Source organism: Ictalurus furcatus, chromosome 19, assembly GCF_023375685.1.
Source record: "Ictalurus furcatus strain D&B chromosome 19, Billie_1.0, whole genome shotgun sequence".
Lineage (NCBI taxonomy): Eukaryota > Metazoa > Chordata > Actinopteri > Siluriformes > Ictaluridae > Ictalurus > Ictalurus furcatus.
Genome location: NC_071273.1, coordinates 23,531,504 through 23,552,974, shown reverse-complemented (window position 1 = coordinate 23,552,974; position 21,471 = coordinate 23,531,504). Strand labels below are relative to the sequence as shown.

Below are 21,471 nucleotides of genomic sequence, written 5' to 3'. Positions count from 1 at the left end.
TGGCTTCGTCACTGCTCTTAATCTCCGAGAGTCCCAGGGGAGTTTGGACTGGAGCGCGTATCTCTTTTAACTCTCTTAAACAAACACTGACGCACTTTGGGCTCGAGGTCACCGACATCACGGTGAGAGCCGGCATGGCACACGGCCAAAACTGCTTGCTTTCTTCTTCTTTTGTGCTTTTTTTTTTTTACCATCATACAATATTTTAATCATTATAATAAAATTAAATAAATAGGTATAATTATAAAGTGATTCTGTTTTCTTTTTTTAAGAGTGTCAAACAGCTTGAGTGTGCACACTGAGGTATCCATTAAACAAAAATAGATAAATAAACAAACAAACAAATAAATAAGATAATCAATTAATCAATCAATAAATAAAGTTTTTTTTTTTAAATTAGAATTTTTCAAATTGATTTTAGTAATAAATTTCAATATACATATATTATATATATAATATATTAATAATTTCAATATACATTTTAAAAAATATTGGTATAAGACAAATTATTTTGCAAATGGTGATTTGTTTGTTTGTTTATTTGTTTGTTTTGCTCTAAGTGGAGTCAAACAGCTTCAGCGTGAACACTGAGGAGTCCATCCTTGCGTAAGCAAGAAATTGAACGAGTTGACGAAATCCTTTTAATCAGCGTTCATTTCTTTTCAGTCCGTTCCTCTTCATCTGCTTTTTTTCTTTTTACACTTTTCCACCCCAGATTGATGCAAACGCTCCGTGTTTGCAATCTTTTGACGTCCGCTACATTACTTACTTAGGCAAATTGCAGTGTTTTTTCTTTTCACAACACAAGAGGGCGCCCTTTCGACAACACTGATGCGTAAATCTTTTCCTCTAATGATCAATCATGCACCCCGTCCACGGTGTCCCCAGACTTCTGCCCCATGCCCCCTGGGATAGGCCCCAGGTTCCCAGTAAGGATAAGCGGTACAGAAAATGGATGGATGGATGGATGGATGGATGGATAAATCATGCCGCCCTCTGGTGGTCCGGTGGTTTCCGGCGTACAGAAAGAAACATCCCTGCAGATGACTCATACTATAGATCATGATCTGTTAATATAGAAAACATGGCTGCCTCTGCCAGGAGGTTAACGCCCCGTGGTATAAAGTCACATATCCTGCACGCACAAACCTAAGCAAATGAGCTTAAATCAGCTTGAATTATTCTGCATTAATGTTTTGGATCGAGCCGAGATTCTGTACAGGTGTCTAAAACCCTGCTATTACCGGAAGAGGCGATTATTCAAATTTTTCTAGTTCTACTTTCAGTGTTTTGCTCAAAATCATACACTACGGATGCGCGGTTTTCCTGTTCACGAGGGCGCCGATACTTTTCGACCGTATATTTGTACTGGAAAGTTGCTAGGTAAATAATAATAACAATAATAATAATAATAATAATAATAATAATAATAATAATAATAGCACCGGTGTAATGGCACCATTTTATTCTGGTTTCAGTAAATTTCCCGGAAAAGCACAGTGTGTGATGGCAAGAGAGAGAGAGAAAGAGAGAGAGAGAGAGAGAGAGATGGTGCGTAAAAAGCTTTCCATTTATTCATTATTATCCGTTTCGTATTTTTTCGGACTATGATGGCGAGGAATCAGAGCAATTTAAATAATTGCCCTGCTTTCGGACATGACAGTGGGGAAATAAATAACAATAACATTTCCAAGAAGAGAGCAAATGGTCTAAACAGGAGAGAGGTGCTGCGCTGAGGTTAGAATAAAGTGCTCTCTCTCTCTCTCTCTCTCTCTCTCTCTCTCTCTCTCTCTCTCTCTCTCTCTGTGTGCATGTAAAAGATGTCACCCCATGCTTATATATTGAGGGAAGCTCTCACATGGAGCCGTTATTCACAGCAGAGACGAGTTTCTGCGCAGGGATCAGCTCCATCACCCGACAGTATGAAACTACAGGTGCTGATCATCTTCACGTCAGTCCTGGTGGCTCAGTACGCATCCTCACGTGTCAGAATTCCAGGTAAAAGACCTTCTACGATGGAAAGAAAGGTAACACTTTATTTGAAGGGACACATAGAAGCGTGGCTGGAGCTGGCTCTCAGGACACCGAGGTAGTTTTGGTGGGGTTTTTTCCTGTTTTTTTTCTCTTTGTAGACATGCAATAATTGCAGTCATTTTTATATCAATAGTGTGTGATAATAGTGCTATTGTTTACAATAATATAATAATGATTTTTTTTTTTTTTTTTTAAATAGACTATCTATTAATGGTAAGAGCTTGTTTGTTCCAGTTTACCTTGACTATTTAAACAAAGACACATGGAAATATAAAGGAAATGCTCTATAAGTAGTGACAGGCTATATAATAGTGATATCTTCAGTTGTCAGTTTAACCCTTTCATGCAGTGTCCACGTTTATGGAGAGGCAATATGAGACTGTTTATAGAAAAATAAGACACGTGAATTATCTCCAAAACACCTGAGACCGTTATTGTAATTCCTTATCCTGATTTCTGATGCTCTCGAGACTATTTGCTATTCTCAATGTCTCTAGTATATCTACAAACTTTCTACATAAAATCCCAAATTAAAATGATATATATATATATGTGTGTGTGTGTGTGTGTGTGTGTGTGTGTGTGTGTGTGTATAATGTGTATGTATGTATGAAGACGTTTTCACTTTTTTATTATTATGAAATCAGCTGCATCATGCAACAGTCCTACAGTAAATTGTGTGAATGTTAATGTCAAAGAATATCGCTGTATGTAGAAAAAAATTCTATCATTTTGTCATCCAAATTTAAAATATTAGACCTGATTTTTAACAATTTTTGGAAGATTTTTGGTTTTCATTTCAGGTGCAATATTTTATCCTTTTTATTTTATTATTATTATTATTAATTTATTTTTTTTTAACTAGTAGTATTCCCATATATATATATATATATATATATATATATATATATATATATATATATATATATATATATATATATATATATGGACAATCCATTTCCGTTTAATATACGTCAAGATAATATAATGACATGCAATTCTGACACGCAATTTTAAGTAATGAATAAGAAAACTAAATAATTTCTGCAAGAAAGGATTCAATAAATTCCGGATAATGTAAAAATTTCCACCTTTTTTTTTTTTGGAGGCCGAAATCCAGAAACGCGATTTGTTTCTGCAAACCAAAAACATTCACCTTCAAGAAATTAAACCGGAGTTAGAGCAGGATGAACAATAACACAAATGTAAAAATCAGCAGTTGATTTCTTTTTATATATATATATATATATATATATATATATATATATATATATACATGTGATACGTTTCTGTAAAGTAAATTCCAGTACCTGTCGCAATGTCAATATCTAATAAGTGTATCTTATCTTTTGCAAAAAAAAAAAAAGAAAAAAAGAGAGAGAGATAAAAAGTGCTTCCTTTTATTGACAGGCCTTCGATTGTACTGAGAGAACTCTGAACATATGGGGATATTTTTTTATTATTTATTTTAAAACCGGAAATAATAAGTTTTGAAGATTCATTATTTCCAGGTCACTATGTACGCGTAAACAAAAATTGTGATGTCCAAAATCTGAGAATTTTCCTCGACTCTTCCACTGATGGGGTCCGATCTAACACAGATGGTCAGGTTTTACACAAACCTGTAGAGTCCATGCCATCTCGAGTGTCATTACAGGAAAAGTTGGATGTACCAAACACCCTAGAACTTCTGAACTTCATATAAACATTTCTAATATTCCACTTCCGCACTTAGTCTATAGAGGATTATGTAACTTGTATTGAAAAATATTGTAATAAATTGGAAAATAGAAGCAATTTCATTAGAGCGCTCAGACTTTTGGACCCCACTGTATATTCGGCTGATGTATATGCTAATTAGTTAGTTAGTTAGTTAATGTTCTCAGAATTCACAGCTTGATCAACACCAAGAACCTAGAGGTCCGACTTAGAGAATTTAAGATAATAAGATCTATTGGTGCTTGATTTGAGATATATATATATATATATATATATATATATATATATATATATATATATATATATATATATATATGTATACAACTTTTCCTGTAATGACACTCGAGCCAGCATGGACTCTACAGGTTTGTGTAAAACCGGACTATCTGTGTTAGATCGGATCCCATCAGTGCATCGTCTGAACATCAGTGGAAGAGACGACGACCCGAGGAAAATTCTGATCTTTTGGACATCACCGATATTTTTGACCTAGAAAAAGTGGCGAATCTTCAATATCAAACATTCCCAATAGAAGCCCATTTTAGCTCTCATTTTGTGAAAGATCAGATAAACTTATTAGATATTAACATTAATATTAAGTTAGACTAAATCAGGGGTTACACTCTGGTTCTGTGTCCAAATAATCACAAATCAGACACTCACGTACGGTTCCTTCGCCGTGAATGAAACAGAAGAAGTCCTGTTAGTGTAGAAATGCCTAATCGATTATAAAATAGCCTTGTAATGCCAACACCTGAGCATGAAGGAATCATCTAAAGTCACATCTTATTAGTTTATAATAAGCAGCATGTCATATTTCATCACAGATATCCCACAGTAGTTATGTGGGCTTTGGAGATCTCTGCTTTGTGCGTGTAAAATAATCATGTTTGTATGTTTTCGCTAACAAAATAACTAGAAAACGGTCTTGGCTTTAGAATATAGGACATGAATTGACTTATTGAAGACGTCTTCAATGCTTTTTAGCGTTTATATAGAGCACATGCTGTCGTATTAATGACTTATTTACGCTCTTAAAGTGATCAAGCACAGATCACTTGATGCTACATTGAACCCACAGGCATAACATTTATTATAAACTAACACGCTCCATCCAGTTTTCATCACAACGACATTATCCCAACTCATAATGCATTTATTAGGCATATTCACGCAAACAGATCCGTAATTACCAGCAAATACACTGGATTTGATTGAAAGTTTGGGAACTCTTTAGAATGTTTGATTTTTCTGCAAAAATGTGACCTACAACGTCATCAGACACCCGAACGCCTGCTCGTTTATCCAATCAGCCAATCACGTGGCAGCAGAACAATGCATAAAATCATGCAGATGCAGGTCAAGAGCTTCGGTTAATGTTTGAGCTGCAAGGAAGGCTACAGTCACTCAAATAATCACTCTTTTTTTTTTTACGTTTTAATTTATTTATTCATTTTCATATGATTCATTTACATGTGATTCATTTACATGTAATTCATTTTCATGTGATTCATATTCATGTGATTCATTTACATGTGATTCATTTTCATGTGATTCATATTCATGTGATTCATATTCATGTGATTCATATTCATGTGATTCATTTACATGTGATTCATTTTCATGTGATTCATATTCATGTGATTCATATTCATGTGATTCATTTACATGTGATTCATTTTCATGTAAATAATCACTCTTTACAAACACGGTGAGCAGAAAAGCATCAACACGTCAAATCTCGAGGTGGACGAGCTACAACGGCAGTAAACCACATATGAATGTCAGCCAAGAACGGGAATCTGGAGGCTATCGTGGGCACAGATTAGGGTTATTAGCTCAAGGTTTGATGTGTTCTGAGATGCTTTTCTGCTCACCACGGTCGTAAAGAGTGATTATTTGAGTTCCTAGTATAGAACAGCATGGTCATTCTCCGCCGATCTCTCTCATCAGTAAGGAGTTTCAGCCTGCAGACCCTGCAGGTGCTTTTTGTCTTTCGCACCATTCTGTGTAAACTCCAGACTGTTGCGTGTGAAATCCGCAGGAGATCAGCAGTTTCTGAAACCCATCTGGTACTAACAGCCATGCCACGGTTAACGTCACAGAGATCAGACCTTTTTTTGTTCCTTCTTCCTCATTCTGATGTTCGACGTGAACATTAACCGAAGCTCGAGACGTGTATCTGCATGATTTTACACGTCGCGCTGCCGCCACGCGATTGGCTGATTAGATAACCGCATAAACGAGCAGGTGTACAAGTGTTCCTAATAAAGTGGACAATAAACAGAGGCTGTTCTCTCATGTTTACGTACACAAAAACTATTTAAGTAGAAAACTACCTAAAGTCTAAAAAAATAAAGCCTAATGCAAACAGTTTTTGGATTAAAATATCATGCAGATTATTCTATTGGGGGGGGGGGGGTTTAGGATAATAAATGCATCAAACTTTTAAAAAATAAACCAAGATGCATCAAGGATGGATTTTAAAACGCATCATATCACACCGGCTTTATTCTTTATTACGAATTCACGTTGGGCAGTTTGCAGAACACATCATTCGATCTTTAGATTACGAGAAACAAACTGATTTATTGAACTTTTTGGTTGCCAAGTAGTGAGGAATAAAATAATTTATGAAACTAGACGGAGCACAATCCATGGAGGTTTTCAGGATTGATTCAATGCATTAAACACACAAGTCGTAGAGCCTAGAGATCTAAAAACGGAGGATTCATTCTAACAAGATGTGAATTTCGTTATTAATTTACGTGCTGTAGTTTAGTGCTTATGAAAAAACATCATCACAGCTAATAATGCGATCGAGCAGATCTTGGTGTTAGGTGTGAATACAGATACTTGGCATTAAACACGACTCTTAGGTGTTCCTTAAAATAAAGTGTTCATTATTTATTTTTTTTATGAAACTCAGATTTATTTATTGTCGAATATGTACTGTAGAATTGGCCGGACTCGGAGAACCGGATCAGAGAGGCGTGGACGAGCGCAGCACCTCGGAAGACGACAGGATTTGCTTCTTGTTAAAGGATCAGGATTCCGAGAGTCACATTTCCTGCAAGCATCGTCTAACCCGCAGTAAATTTAACTACAACCCGTTCGGGCTGCGCTTCGGGAAGAGAGACGGACGCTTAAAACCGGACCGATCGGGAACGACGAGGAGGCTCCCGGTTCTGCTTTTCCTGAGAGAACTGGAGGAGGCATCATGAACACACACACACACACACACACACACACACACAGGAAAAAAAAAAAGTGCAATTTTTAAGAGCTGGATTAACTGGAGATGTCGTGATGGACGTGTGTGTGTGTGTGTGTGTGTGTAATAAAAAATTTTTTGGAAATTGTTGAATGGTTTAGAGACTAAAATCATTTTCAAAAACACGTTCGTATTTAATTTCTTAGGAGTTTGTGTTCAATTTTTCAGCAAAGTGTCTATAATGTGTTTATATATATTAAAAAAAAAAAAAAAAAAAAAAACACAACAAGCATGAACATTCATGGGTGGGATTTCATTAAAGATTTATTGATTTTTCTTCATTTTAAAGACATTTTTACGGATATGTTAGGTATGGCTATATTTCAGTCTGGCTCCTGTCGACAGAAAGACTACAAACCTGCGACGCTCCTACTATACTTGTGAAAAATTGATCTTATGGCACCGTATTCACACCACAGGAGAAAAGAAAGCGTTCTGACTCGGAGTTTGAAATTTTTAAAAAGTGAAAGGGGAAAGAAAATGAGAAAGATGTAAGGACATATCCGAGAGCCACACCCGTGTAGGACGTGTGTGTGTTAAGTGGAAGGGTTAGAAGTACGTGGATGATGTGAGTGGATGGTGTGTGTGGCCACTACACGAGGACTTCACAGGTCCTTCAGGTCCTTCTGGATGTTCCACAGAGTGTCGGCGCTCTTCCTGAGCTGCCCCACCTCACTGTCAGTCAGGGTCATGTTGATCACGCTGGTCACGCCGCTGGAGTTCAGGACGCAGGGCAGGCTGAGATACACCTCGCCGCTGATCCCGTACAAGCCCTAAACACACACACGCGCACACGCACACACACAGCTATAAACAGTCGTTCCCTCTCCAGCGTAAACTCCTCTGTCCAATCAGAACCCAGGACTCAACAGCACTGTGGAGTAACGTACAGAAGCCTCTGATTCACTCAAACGTACATCGGGTTCCAGAAGAGGACAATGAAGAACCACATCTGTGTCACGTTCTCCAGATGTCGTCTTTGGGTTACATTAAACTCGGATTTGAAGAAACTAACACAAATCAGTAGTTCTTCGTTTGAACACTAGGTGGTGCTCTCAGGACAGATACACAGTCATGTGACTGAGCTAACTCTTTCACTGACCGGAGGTTTTTTTTTTTTTGTTTTTTGTTTTTTTACATGGTCACGTGTGTTATTGTTATACAGAAATTTGAAACTTTCAGAAATCTTTCATCAAAACACCGAATTCTGCTGCCTCTAAACATCCGAGTTCAGATGAAGTCACAACATGTTTATTTTCATGTCAAGTTTCTCTCCCTTTATTATAGAGGGAACTTCAACACTGCACCGTTCCACTTAACACAGTATACAGTAGATCTGCCTCTCTCTCTCTCCCTCCCCCCCCCCCCCCCGTTTCAGTCTCACTGTATTTCTCCTTCACCCTCAGTCTCTCTATATTTCTCCCTCAATATCTGTCTCACATTCTGTATTTCTCCCTCAAATCTCTCTCTCTCTGTGTCTCTCTCTCTCTGTGTCTCTGTGTGTGTGTGTGCGCTCATCACCTTGACCATGGTGGAGACAGGATGAACTCTGCTCAGGTTCTTCACCAGGCTCTCAGTCAGATCAGCAACACTCATTCCAATGGCCCAGTTAGTGTACCCCTTCAGCTTAATCACCTCATAGGCACTGTGACAAAACACACACACACACACGTTCAGTCACCTGCTCAGCCTGAAACACCGTTTACTTACAACCACTGCCGTTCTGACAGAGTATGAGTGTGTGAGAGAGAGAAATAGTCTGTGAATGCTAATGTGCTCATGCTAATTTGTTACAGATTCAGTGTTAACATCGATACATTTCTACATGGGTGTTTATCTTCATACTTTACTGCAGAGAGACAGAGAGAGAGACAGAGAGAGAGACAGAGAGAGCATTATCCTCACCTAAGGAAGACATGACCATAGAAGACAGGACAGGAAGAGAAAAGAAAGAGACAGACTTCCCGAGACGCTGATTATTTATAAGAGGGAAAAGTTTACAAGAACCCTAATGAGCTGTGGTCAGTATGATACGGCATGGAAAGTGGGCGTGGACTAGCACAGCACAAGGTTTGGGGGGGATGAAAAGACAAGTTCAAAGCCCCATCATTACTAACATCACGATCATCATTTAGTGCATTAAATTCTGCACTGCATTTAAAAACTAACATTAAAAACATGCCTCGAAGATAACTGGCGCAAGTGTCATGACGACGCTTTCGACCAACACGACTGATGTCGTAACGTTTATTCGTGCCATGTTGATCCCGATCATTTCGAAATTTTTGAAAAAAATAGTTTAGAACAGGACATTTTTGGAGCTCTGAAGATGAAGCCTCCTTGAGCTGCTTGCTCATTCCCTGGAATCCCACACAACACGCCCCGATACCCGACAGAAACCATTTTCAAACGGTGTGCCTCCAAGACCAGTCCATTTCAAATCTCCACGAGGAGTACATTTTTAAAGAGATGCCAGAGTTTGAAGACTTTGAGTCTGTCGTTGAGAGGTTTTACTAATCATGATCTACAGATTTTCATCCATCCATCCATCCATCTCTACATATCTCTCTCTCTCTCGGAGCGTATGACACAAAGCTCTCGCAGGTATTTAACCCTTGTGCGTCCGTATGGACATTTTTGTCTTTTTGATTTTTATTTATTTATTGTTTTTAATCGTTTGGTCTGTGTTAATGCAAACAGCATAAATTCTTGCAAAAAAGTGTGTATTTTTATTGGAATTGCAATATTTCATTTTGAAAGAAAAAGAGTCCCACCGCGTGTATACGAGTCAAAGAAGGCTCCTGATCTTTGACGATTTTTGCATTGTGTACAGAAACCGGCGTTTAAAGGGTTAAACTCCTGAAAATGAACGGATGTTTAGTAATAATGATCAGAACTGGGGGGAAAAAAAAACTTTAAAAATAAAAAAAGATTAATATAGAATATTTTCATGACATATTTGACATTTTTGTCCTTCGTGGAACCGTGTAGCTTTTTTTTAATTGACGCACAAGCGCTGAAAGTCGTCGGTGATGATCATCGGGGTGCGTTTGAGATTTGGACAGGACAACGAGTTTAAACGACATCCATCCCTTCTGCTGACTTTCTAAAGCTCGCGATTTCATCTTGACCAAAACGAGCGTCTCTTAAACAGTGATGATACCGGAACGGCCGATCATCTTCCCCTTTCGGGTCCAGACGTAAAGAAATTTGTCGAGGAGGTTGTCGAATGGATTTTAAAAATAAATAAATAAATAAATAAATAAATAAAACGTGGATGTGCCTTACCTTAGAAAATAAACACGTATTATTTGTAATTCTACTGGAGAATACAAATAATGATTATAGTGTAATATTAATTGTTCTTGTGGAATTCTTTATACATAAAGCCATAATATGTATTTATACATACATTTTTTCAAGAGCCAACCTCCTTTCAATAAGTGCACTGGATTTATTTGTTGGTTCATTAAGTTATTGAGCTTACTGGAAATTGTAGGAAATATTATATATATATATATATATACACACACACACACACACACATACATACACTCTCTGTTAACAAAATAAGAATGATCATACAAATCCCATGATGTTGTTTATTTAGTCCTGTCCTGAATAAACTGATGCTCAAGAAGGCGACACAATACATTAAGAGCCAGGGGGGTGTAAACTTTTGAACAGGATGCTCGGTATAAATTGTTAGTGTTTTATCTTCTGGTAGACATGTAACCATCTTATTTGGCATCTGAAGGGCAGAACTATATACACACACACAATAATTTACACCCACCATGCTGTTCAAAAGTTTACACCCCCCCCCTGCCGGCTCTTAATGTATCGTGTTGCCTTCTTGAGCATCAGTGAGCGTTTGCACCTTGTGTAACAGTCGTGTACGAGTCCCTCAGTCGTCCTCCGTGTGAAAAGGTGGATCTCACCATCATATAGCCGCTGCTGGAAAGGGGTCACATATGCAGAAGATGCTGGAAAAGTAAAGAACGTGCAGGGCCTGGAGGATTTTCCTGAAGCACAGTGGGCAGTTTAACTGCTCAGGACAAACAAGGGTCTCGTGAACGACTCTCACAGAACATAAACACATCATGTCGTGGATCATCCAGGTAACGACACACGGGATTAATAATCAAGGGTGTGTAAACTTTTGAACGGGGAAATTTTTAGAAATTCAGCTATAATCTTGTCTTGTGGACTATAATGTAAACATCTGTTATGTGAAATAGTTTATTCAGGACAGGACTAAAACAATGGGATCAATCTTATTTTGTTAACAGTATTAAGATTCAGCAGATTCTGCAAGGGGGATGCAAACTTTTAGGCACAACTGTATTTTATATATATATATATAAAAAAAGTTCTGCTCATTTCTAATGTGCAAGTTTGTATTGATTTGCCCGGTTTGTTATACATTGACGCGGGGGAGCTGTAAACGTCACCGAGTCTGATGCGGACCTCGAACCTGATCGAGACAGAAGACCGGATTTGTTTTGGTGCACATGTGGTAATCGTGCATTATCGCCAACCGGGACAGAGTGTATCGGTCTGCTGTAGGGAGATCAGACAAATTAGACTTCGTACTCCTGTTTGTAAACAAAAACAAAGTCCAAGGCGGATTGAGGAAAATGCCAATCTGCGAGTGCATGTGTGTGTGTGGGGCATCCAGCATATACAGCTCACAAGATATACATGCTGGATTTTATCTGTCGCTTCAAATCAAAATTCAAAAACATGGAGCATCTTTGCAGCTCGACAGAAAATCAACCCAAACACACAGCATGTTTGTTTACATCTCGCATGTAAACACAAGCCAGCCTATGACGTCACACACCGGTCGGGTAAACAGAACCCCAGAGCGCAAGGGTCGAGTGCTCAGCGCCGGCGTATAAAATTCATTCAGACGTGTTTTACTCTTGTCGTACTCTCGATATGAACACGGTTCCCTTTCCCCTTCAAGACCCGAAATCGTATCTTATCGTAGCAGATTTTTCCCTTGTAATCGTGGAGGAATTGCAGTCGGTTAATCATCCGGAGTATCTTGCGTAAATCTGCATTCCTAGATCGGACACAAAGACAGCCTTACTGTCAGCTGTTAATCCGTCTGAACAACTCAAATGGATCAGACTGAAAGCTAGAAGTATGAACAAAACAATTCAAAATGCAATACAGGAAAAAAAAAAGAAAAAAAAAAAGAAGAGGATCGTTATACCTGTCCACCACCATCTTGTGAGCGTCCTTCCAGTTCTCGCGGTCCTGATCCGTCCCGATGGCCGGGTTGAGCGTCTGCAGGTTCACGCCTGCGACGTTAGCACCGCTCCACACGGGCACTGAGGAACACAGGAACCAGGAAGACCTTCGATTTGCACCACTGCATAAAATTATACACAACTACAACAAACCAACTTCAGTGTTTATAATCTCCTCCACAATCCACCCCTCCCGCTCTCCCAGAGGCTCACCGCTGGAGTCTCCGTGCTCCCCCAGGATGTAGCCGTTGAAGCTGCTCGCGTGGATGCCCAGCTTCTCGGCCATGATGAAGCGGAAACGGGCCGTGTCCAGGTTGGTGCCGCTGCCGATGACGCGGTGCTTGGGAAGGCCGCTGAGTTTCCACGTCACGTAGGTCATGATGTCCACTGTGTGGGCGTTAAAACCGAAAGCTTTACACGAAGCGTTTTCAAAGACAAAACAAATCTCTCCGACATTTTGTCCAGAATTACTGACTTTTCATCAGAATGGCGACATCATGTGGTCACAACATGTGTTACACAGTATTAAGATCTGTTTGAATTCGTTTCCTCACTCTGAAGCACGGTGGTGGTAGTGCCGATGTTAAAAACGATTATTATTATTATTATTTAATAACGTAAAGGCGTACTGAACTACTATAACGGCTCTAACAGTATTTTAACTGCATTTTTTCATATCCATTAATTTACTTTTGCAAACCTACAACCGTATTTTGCCTCACCCGGGTTGGAGACGACGATGAGGATGCAGTTGGGACTGTGTTTGACGATCTGAGGGATGATGTGCTTGAAGATGTTGACGTTCCTCTGCACCAGGTTGAGGCGGCTTTCGCCCTCCTGCTGACGAACGCCAGCCGTCACCACCACGATGCGCGAGTTCGCCGTCACAGAGTAGTCTGTCGATCGACAGCGCGGACAGAGGCGGAGTTAAAAAAAAAACAGCTGTGGAGTCACACAAACACCGACACCTGATCTCCACGAGCAAAGTGTGTCCTGGTGTTAATGTACATCACGTTACACCCTCACACTCCGGCTGTTAAACCATCAGATAAATAACGCAATGCAACGCAGAAAGGCCAAATAAAGGACGTGAAAGCGTGCAAAGAGATTAAAAGAAAGATACAGAAAATGTTTTATTTGTTTATTTTTTTATTAGTTATCAAAAGAATTTATTCATAGGATGAGTATTTATCTATTTTTATATCAAAAGATGACAGGAAGTATGGAAGGAAATACAGAAGGAAGGAAGTACGGACGGATGAAAGGAAGTACAGAAGGAAGGAAGTATGGAAGGAGGGAAGTACAGAGGGAAGGAAGTACGGACGGATGAAAGGAAATACAGAAGGAAGGAAGTACGGAAGGATGAAAGGAAATACAGAAGGAAGTACAGAAGGATGAAAGGAAGTATGGAAGGAAGGAAGTACAGAAGGATGAAATGAAGTATGGAAGGAAGTACAGAAGGATGGAAGGAAGTACGGACGGAAGGATGAAAGGAAGTACAGAAGGATGAAAGGAAGTATGGAAGGATAAAAGGAAGTACGGACGGAAGGAAGTACGGACGGAAGGAAGTACAGAAGGATGAAGGGAAGTACAGAAGGAAGGAAGTAGGGAAGGATGAAAGGAAGTACAGAAGAAAAGTAGGGAGGTATGGAAGGATGGGAATGACGGCAGTATGAAAGAAAGTAAGGAAGGAAGAACGTATGGATGTATGAAGGAAGTTCTAACCACGGAATTGTTTTTTAAAAGAATCGTTTGACAACAGGTCGAAGCGAGTGATTCGTTTGCGAAGTCGTACAAATGAATCATTTAGATAATGATTCAGAACACAAAGATTCGTTAAAAAAAAGATTCGGTTCTCGGGTCACTGACGTCTCACCCTTATCGGCGATGATCTTGTGGGTCTTGAGGAAGAGGCTGCCATGCTGCAGGTCCATCATCTCTCCTTTCAGCTTGTCCTCGAGCACATCGACCAGTGCCAGCTCATCACACAAGTCCTAGAGAGAGAGAGAGAGAGAGAGAGATTCACTCAGCACAAAATGCAGCATCCTAAGATCAAACACTGGATCAAACACTGGTGTGTGTGTGTGTGTGTGTGTGTGTGTGTGTGTGTGTGTGTGTGTGGGGTCTCGTACCTTCTGCAGGATGCTGACAGCGCAGGCCATGCCCACTTGCCCCACTCCCACCACAGTCACCTTGTTGGTGGGAGGTTCAGCAGGACCGCTGTTCAGGGAGGTCATGAGTTTCTCCAGGACTGAGGCCATGATCTACACAGAGTGTTAAAGCTTTTACTACAGAAAACCTCCAGGTTTATTTACAGCCGTTTCTTTTCCTCCTATCGCAGCAGCATGTTTTAACGAAACTCCGCCTCCTGCATTACACCTCATTAACAGTTCTCCCCCTACGTTCGCACCAAGTGACAAGTCGCTCGCGTCGCATGAGGTTCGTCTCTGGCGGCCGTGCAGCGACTGATAGTTACCACTTGGGGGCGTGACCTGTCCACAAAAACTTTCATAGCTATAGCTTCTAAATCACTAAATCAGTGTGAACCACAACCCCCCCCCCCATCCAAAAAACCCCCCAGTTTACACGTTTCATGCTCAGCTTCGTACCAAGATTAGAGTAGCAAAGCAAGCTAACTGTACTAGCTACGTACAGCTACTCCGCTACCTCCTTCTGAGTTTGGTAAAATCTCATGGGTTGGGCGATAAGACAAAAACCATCACATCACGATAACTGACGCGTTTCCGTCGTAGTTTCATGCGCACGCCTTGTTTTCGAATAAAACCAACGATGCGCGTACGTTTTCAAGCGCATTTTGGAGATTTTATTCTCATCTGGGCGTTTCCATCCAGCGGTTTTATTATTTTTATCCTGGAATTCGCATGAACATACGTGGATGGAAACAAAGCTACTGAAGCAAAATCAGTAGAGAGGCAGAAGAGAAAACTTTGAGAGGCGTCGAACGAAATCTGATGATGCGGATTACAAATCTGAAGACTCGGATTCCACATGGCTGTATTTTTTTTTCTCACCTGGCACTAGGGGGCGCCATACAACTTGCTCTTAATAGCTGCCGAAGATTTTTCAGCGGTACGACACCGTAGTCTCCACTAACCTTTCAGTTTTCACTAACATTCTCAATAAAATATTCTATATGGACTGTTTGATCGCCAATTCCCCCCCCCCCACACACACACACACACACACACACAGCTGTGACTCCTAATGACATCTAACCCATTTTTAGCGTCACGTTTTTCCAGAATCCTCATCGCAAACCTCTGACAAAACAAGAAAACGTAAGACACGTTCATTCAGAGACGATTCTCCATTCTGATTGGTCAAAGTGATTATTATTTATTTGTTTGTTTGTTTGTTTAAATCAGCAGTTTTGACAGTAAACAGTCCGTACAGGATTACCCTGTACCCTAATCCTAACCCCTAACCCTAACCCTGTAACCCTGAGTTTTTGTTGTGATTCTTGTGGCCAAAAAGTTTTATTTCGCTGCGGATTTTTTCTAAATTTGCCGTGCAATTTGCAGCGTTTGTGCTCCCCCCCCCTTTTAGAACGAAATTGTTTCGTGCGGCCTTTCGCGGTGATGTTTGTCGGTAAACGAGGCCTTTTACCTGTACTCACATTTGACGCACGTGAATCGAAGAGGGCTTTGAGGGAATGCCCAGAATTCATTTTTTATTTACTTTTTAAAACTTTAAAAAGTTTATTATTTATTTCCCAAAAATTTTTGGGAAATAAAAATTTTTTTTTTTTTAATTTCACAAGCTCCCCCGAATATTGCTCGATTTGGCGTTCGTTCCTGGAAGGACTGCGTTTTAAATAAATAAATAAATAAATAAATAAATAAATAAATAACGCAGGTAAACGATTGATTTGGTGAAGCTTCATTTAAGGAGATGCTTACGTAACGTTTATGGAAGGAGTCTCCAGTGTCAGCGCTTTGTAAGAGGCAGAGGTGAAAGCCGTGATTAAAAATTTTCGACATCTTCAGGACAGATACAGCTGCGAGAGTAACGCGGTACACTGACTCAACTGTGTCAAAGTTCAGAGTGAAAAGGTCGACTCGGGCGGGCACGTGAGATAAACGTGAAATGCGTGCGAGCCGAAGCGCCGCTAATCCTCCTCGTCCTTTTCCAGCCACTGAGTGACGGGTATTCGATAATCCTGAACTGACACGGCGCCAACAAGGACAAAAGGAGAACAAGGGCACAGGGTATGAAGCTCAAGCCGAGCTCCGTGTGTGTGTGTGTGTGTGTGTACGCAGTTCTGTAACACACACACACACACACACACACACACACATCCTTTCACAACGTAAAGCACCGTGAGCCATTTCAAACTCAAGTTCCTTCTCCGTTAGGTTTAACTCGGGCGAGAAAACCCACTCTGGTGCATACGGCCATGAAGTACAGCCGAGAGCAAAAGTTTGTACACCCTTCGGACAAAATGAAGACGGAGACGAAACTGTTCACAGATATTAGTGCATTTGTCTAATACTTTACGCATTACACTATCGTTTACCATCCGTAACTTTACAAATAATAATAATAATAATAATAATTGACTGAGGTGTGTGTAGAGCCAGTCATCTTACTGACCTGTTTCCAATTAACCTAATTACTTGCAAAATGTTCCTCCGGTTGTTTCTTTTTCACCAACACTTCCTTTCCCAGCCTTTTCTTGCTCCCGTCCCAACTCTCCCCCCCCCCTTTTTTTTTCTCCTTCTTAAAACGGTACATTACCTCACTTTAAACATTTGATATGTTTTCCGCGCTCTACTGCGAATAACATACGGGTTTATGAGATTTCCAGGTCGTTGCATTCGGTTTTTAATTGACATTTTACACAGCGTCCCAACTTTTCTGGAATTGGGCTCGCTTTATATTTAAGTTACGTAGCGTCGTTATAAGCTTAAACTACGCTTCTTTGGCTGATGTTTTGTTACAGGACACACCCACATTTAAAAAAAAACAAAAACAAAAAAAAAAACCCCTGACCTTTACCTTTTGTATCTTTTGTACCTTTAATAAGGAGTATCTTTCATCTGGAAATGCGGTGTACACAGGGTGTACCTTTGGAAAGCTACACAGACAATGACTTTTTTTTTAATAGAGTAAAGCTGTATGGGTAAAAGGTACCTGAACTATTCTGCACTCAAACTGCTCCATAACCTAGTCTGCATTTACAAAGGCACGGTTTTGTAGCCGGAGTGCAGTTATTTTCCTGCAGAGACGAATAGAACGATCCAGGAAACGTCTGTGGTTTGTAAACATAAACCAGACGCAACAGCAGAAGCGGGTGAAAGGAGACCAAACAGCGCTGTTTGTAGATATTGTTTGCTGCGCAAATACTCGTGATGTGCGTTTAATTCCTTTCCCCTTTTTTTAAATTACGGTTTCACGGTTAGTCACGGCGTACGATCGGATCGTTGACGTTTTCAACCCCTTCCATCTGGACTCACTGTGCGTTTAACTCTACGTCTAGAAAATGAAGGAAGAACGCACATCAGGTGTGTTGTGCTTTTCTTTTATAAAAAAAAAAAAAAAAACAACTTATGACACCGATGTAAATTGTATCGCTACACGTTACATCGCAACCGTACGACGCGATATCGCGATTTTCTCGGTTTTGCACAAAATTAGCTTGTTTTGTTGTAAATATTAAAAAAAAAAAAAGCCCGACAATAACTTTGCTGCGCAAACCGTACACATAACTGAAATCCCCTTCTGAGACGAGTAAACGTTCAATTTGACAGATTTACCGTCCGCTAAAGACGTCGCGTCCCTTGATTCCAGCACGTTTACTCGCTAACTCGGAGCTCGATTTAGAAAAGCCGCGCTCACGCCGCGTTGTAATTACCGCAACTACGCGATTCCGACTGGTAAAAAGCGTTCACGTCTTCGTAGAGCTCGCGATTACAGCTTTCCGAGAGCTCCGACTCGTACCATCTGACCACCACGACGTCGCGCGGAAACACTCAAAATGGCGGCGGCTTCAGCAGTAAAACGTAGTTAAGTAGTTTTCTCGTAGTATTCCGGTGTAATAATTCGTATAATTTATTATTATTAGAGATGCACCAATGTATCAAGGCTTTTTTTCACGCTATGGGCCATCGGGCAATAGTTTAGAAACATCCGATGATATCCTGTCAATCAAAAGAGGGCGGGAAAAACACACAGCAGGGGTAGAAGTTCTTCAGTTTGTTAACATTAGCAGCAGTAGCAGATTGTTAGCTCATTACGAGAAGCAGCAATTCGTTAGCCCATTAGAAACTGCAGCCGTTTGTTAGCTCATTACTAGCATTAGTAGTTTGTTAGCGCTTTAGAGGCAGTTCCAGTTTGTTAGCTCATTACTAGCATTATCGGCTCGTTAGCCCGTTAGCAGCAGTAGCGATTTGTTAGCTCGTCAGTAGAAGTAACAGTTCTTTAGTCTGTTAGCAGCAGTATGTTAGTTTGTTTAAAGCATTAGCCGTTTGTTAGCCCTTTACAAGCAGTTCCACTTTGTTAGCTCGTTAGTAGAAGTTCTTTAATTCGTTAATATAAGTAGCAGTATTTCAGTCTGGTAGCAGAAGTAGCAGTAGCGATCTGTTTGTTTGTTAAAAGCATTAGCCGCTCGTTTGCGCTTTAGAAGCAGTTCCACTTTGTTAGCTCATTACTAGCATTAGCAGTTCACTAACTCATTAGTACAAGTAACAGTTCTTTAGATTGTTAACATTGGCAGCAGTAGAAGTTTGCTAGCCCGTTAGAAGCTGTAGCTTTTTGTTAGCGCTATAGAGGCAGGTCCAGTTTGCAGGTCCAGCGGTTTATTAGCTTGGTTGAACCAGTCTGTTAGCGGCAGTAGCAATTTGTAAGTTTGTAAAAAGCATTGGCAGTTTGTTAGAACTTCAGAAACAGTTCCACTTTGTTAGTTCACTACTAGCATTAGCAGTTTGTTAGCTTGTTATGAGAAGTAGCAGTTCTTAAAGTTTGTTAGCAACATTAACAGTAGCAGTTTGCTAGCCCATTAGGACCTATAGTGGTTTGTTAGCGCTTTAGAAGCAGTTCTAGTTTGTTAGCTCATTAATAGGATATAGCGGTTTATTAGTTTGTTAGAAGCAGTAGCAATTTGTTAGCTCATTAGCAGCATGTTAAAAATGCGCTTGTTAAACGTTCCACTGTTCTCCATATTGGGCAGGGATGTGGTGTAAACCCAATGCTATACTCTGCAACATGCTAACACAGACTTCCTGTTTCTAAAGGAAATGGATAAAAGTACAGAATCAAGTCATGAGTCTCAAACTATTGTTGTTTGTTTTTCTTTTTGGTGTCAGGACATAATTTGTCTGTTGTACAAAATCTGTACTGATAAAAAATACATTTTTCCTCCAATGGTTTTTATTGTTATTATTTTTTTTTAACTTGATTAAAACCGCGATATCTTTACACACCGTAACACTCTAGCGGAGACAGACGCGTCTAAATGACGTCACGACGCTCAGTGTCCCGGATGTAGCCGTGTTAAATAGCGGATGGATTTCAGCAGCCCTGTAATTTACAACGCAGAGCTGTAAACTGTTTCCTAAACAAAGCGCGTTTAGACGGAAACCAGCTCCAATTTCTTTTCTTCATCGCAGCACGCGTCCTTACAGCGTCCTTCACCGGATCTGCTCACGTTTCCAAAAACAATAAGCTTCGAAGGTGCACAGTTTTTAAGCCCAAGGTCAAGTCTGTTTACCCACGAGACATCTTTCTATAAACAAGCGCGCGCACGCACGCACACACACACAGCAGCTCAGAATGAATACATTTATAAAAAAAAATAAAAAAATCTAAATAAATAAAAAAGAAATAGAAGAAGGCCGTGTTGTGCAACCTATATGGCATTTAGAGTTTTTTTTTTTTGTTTTTTTTTTTTTTAAATGTGCATCACGGAAGTTTCCTCAATAATCAAACAAACTGCAATGCATGCACAGAAAAACAATGCATGCACAGAAAAGAGAGAGAAATATTCATAACGAAGAAGTGGCGTCCTTTTAAACCAGGAATCAAGTCAACACGGTTTGTGCATTAAACGACCTCCATTAAACAAAATGCATGTATTTATTTATTTACTTATTTTTAAATGTGCATCACGGAAGTTTCCTAAAACGGAAATACCCTCAATCATCAAACACACTGCAGTGCACAAAACCTATGCATGCACAGGAAAAAGAGAGAGAGAGAGACAGAAACATGAATCACGAAGAAACGGAGTCATTTTAAACCTGGAATCAATTGAACACGGTTCTTGTTTTGGCCTAAGTGCACGCGCTCTGTGCATTAAACGACCTCCATCTAACAAAAAACAACCCGAGTTAGATTAGACTTATCGTGTGCGGTACGTACATCAGGTGTGAGAGAGAGGGATGTCTCTGCGTGCTTCGGCGGTGCGTGAAGCGGGTTTGCGGAGCTGATCCGAGCTGAGTGCAGGCGGAGAAGGATGTGTAGCGTGAAGGGCGCGCGCTCACTGTAGTCAGCTTCCAGGAGGAGTTGGTGCGCGTGCGTTAAAAAGCGTGGTCGACGTACAGCTCGAGATGGAGTACAGGCGGTGTGGAATGTGAGGATGCGCGCGCACACAGCGGCTTTCAGGCCTGTGACTCGAGCAACCTTGACTCTTTTTCTGTCCGCCTTTCACTCGGAATCAAGAACTGGAATAAAGTCGGTGTGACGTTGGACGTTCGATATTCGCGGAAATGAAGGGACCGTCTCTAAAGTGACATACGACATTGTTATACACGATTCTAACTTCAATAGCGTTTGAAGGGAATGACTTACAGTCATATAACCCAGTGTACAGTGTTCATCTCGGGGTCAGATTAAACATCAAAAATCTAAAAGGTGTGCATCATACCTGACACCTAGAGGAACACTTTCCAGTTGGTTTTGCGACTGTACATCATTCACTTCAAATGCTATTGAGCTTTAAATAATGGATTAGTTTCACAGTAACGGCGGCGAATACTTATGCAATCACAAGTTTTAGGTATATTTTGTGTATGGGCCCATTCGGTAGTGAAATTCATGTCTAATTTAAATGTGATTTAATAGTTTATTTTAATAAATATCAAAAATCTAAAAGGTGTGCACCGAGATGAACACTTTAGAGTTGGTTATGTGACTGTAAGTCATTCCTTTCAAACGCTATTGAAG

The 21,471-nt window shown here is 40.2% G+C and overlaps 2 protein-coding genes across 2 annotated transcripts; one reads left to right on the top strand and one right to left on the bottom strand.

Moving 5' to 3' along the window:
- Positions 1-93: 93 nt before the first annotated feature.
- On the top strand, positions 94-7,086 carry kiss2 (kisspeptin 2). Its single transcript, XM_053649769.1, has 3 exons — positions 94-122; positions 1,821-1,998; positions 6,712-7,086. The coding sequence occupies exons 2-3, from the start codon at positions 1,821-1,823 to the stop codon at positions 6,975-6,977; spliced, it is 444 nt and encodes a 147-aa protein (XP_053505744.1). The 5' UTR covers positions 94-122; the 3' UTR covers positions 6,978-7,086.
- Positions 7,087-7,273: 187 nt separating this feature from the next.
- On the bottom strand, positions 7,274-20,957 carry ldhba (lactate dehydrogenase Ba). Its single transcript, XM_053649763.1, has 8 exons — positions 20,668-20,957; positions 14,421-14,552; positions 14,165-14,282; positions 13,011-13,184; positions 12,502-12,675; positions 12,252-12,369; positions 8,549-8,672; positions 7,274-7,800 (listed from the first exon to the last, which is right to left on the bottom strand). Exons 2-8 carry the CDS (start codon positions 14,547-14,549, stop codon positions 7,633-7,635), a joined length of 1,005 nt encoding a protein of 334 aa, XP_053505738.1. The 5' UTR covers positions 14,550-14,552; positions 20,668-20,957; the 3' UTR covers positions 7,274-7,632.
- Positions 20,958-21,471: the final 514 nt, after the last annotated feature.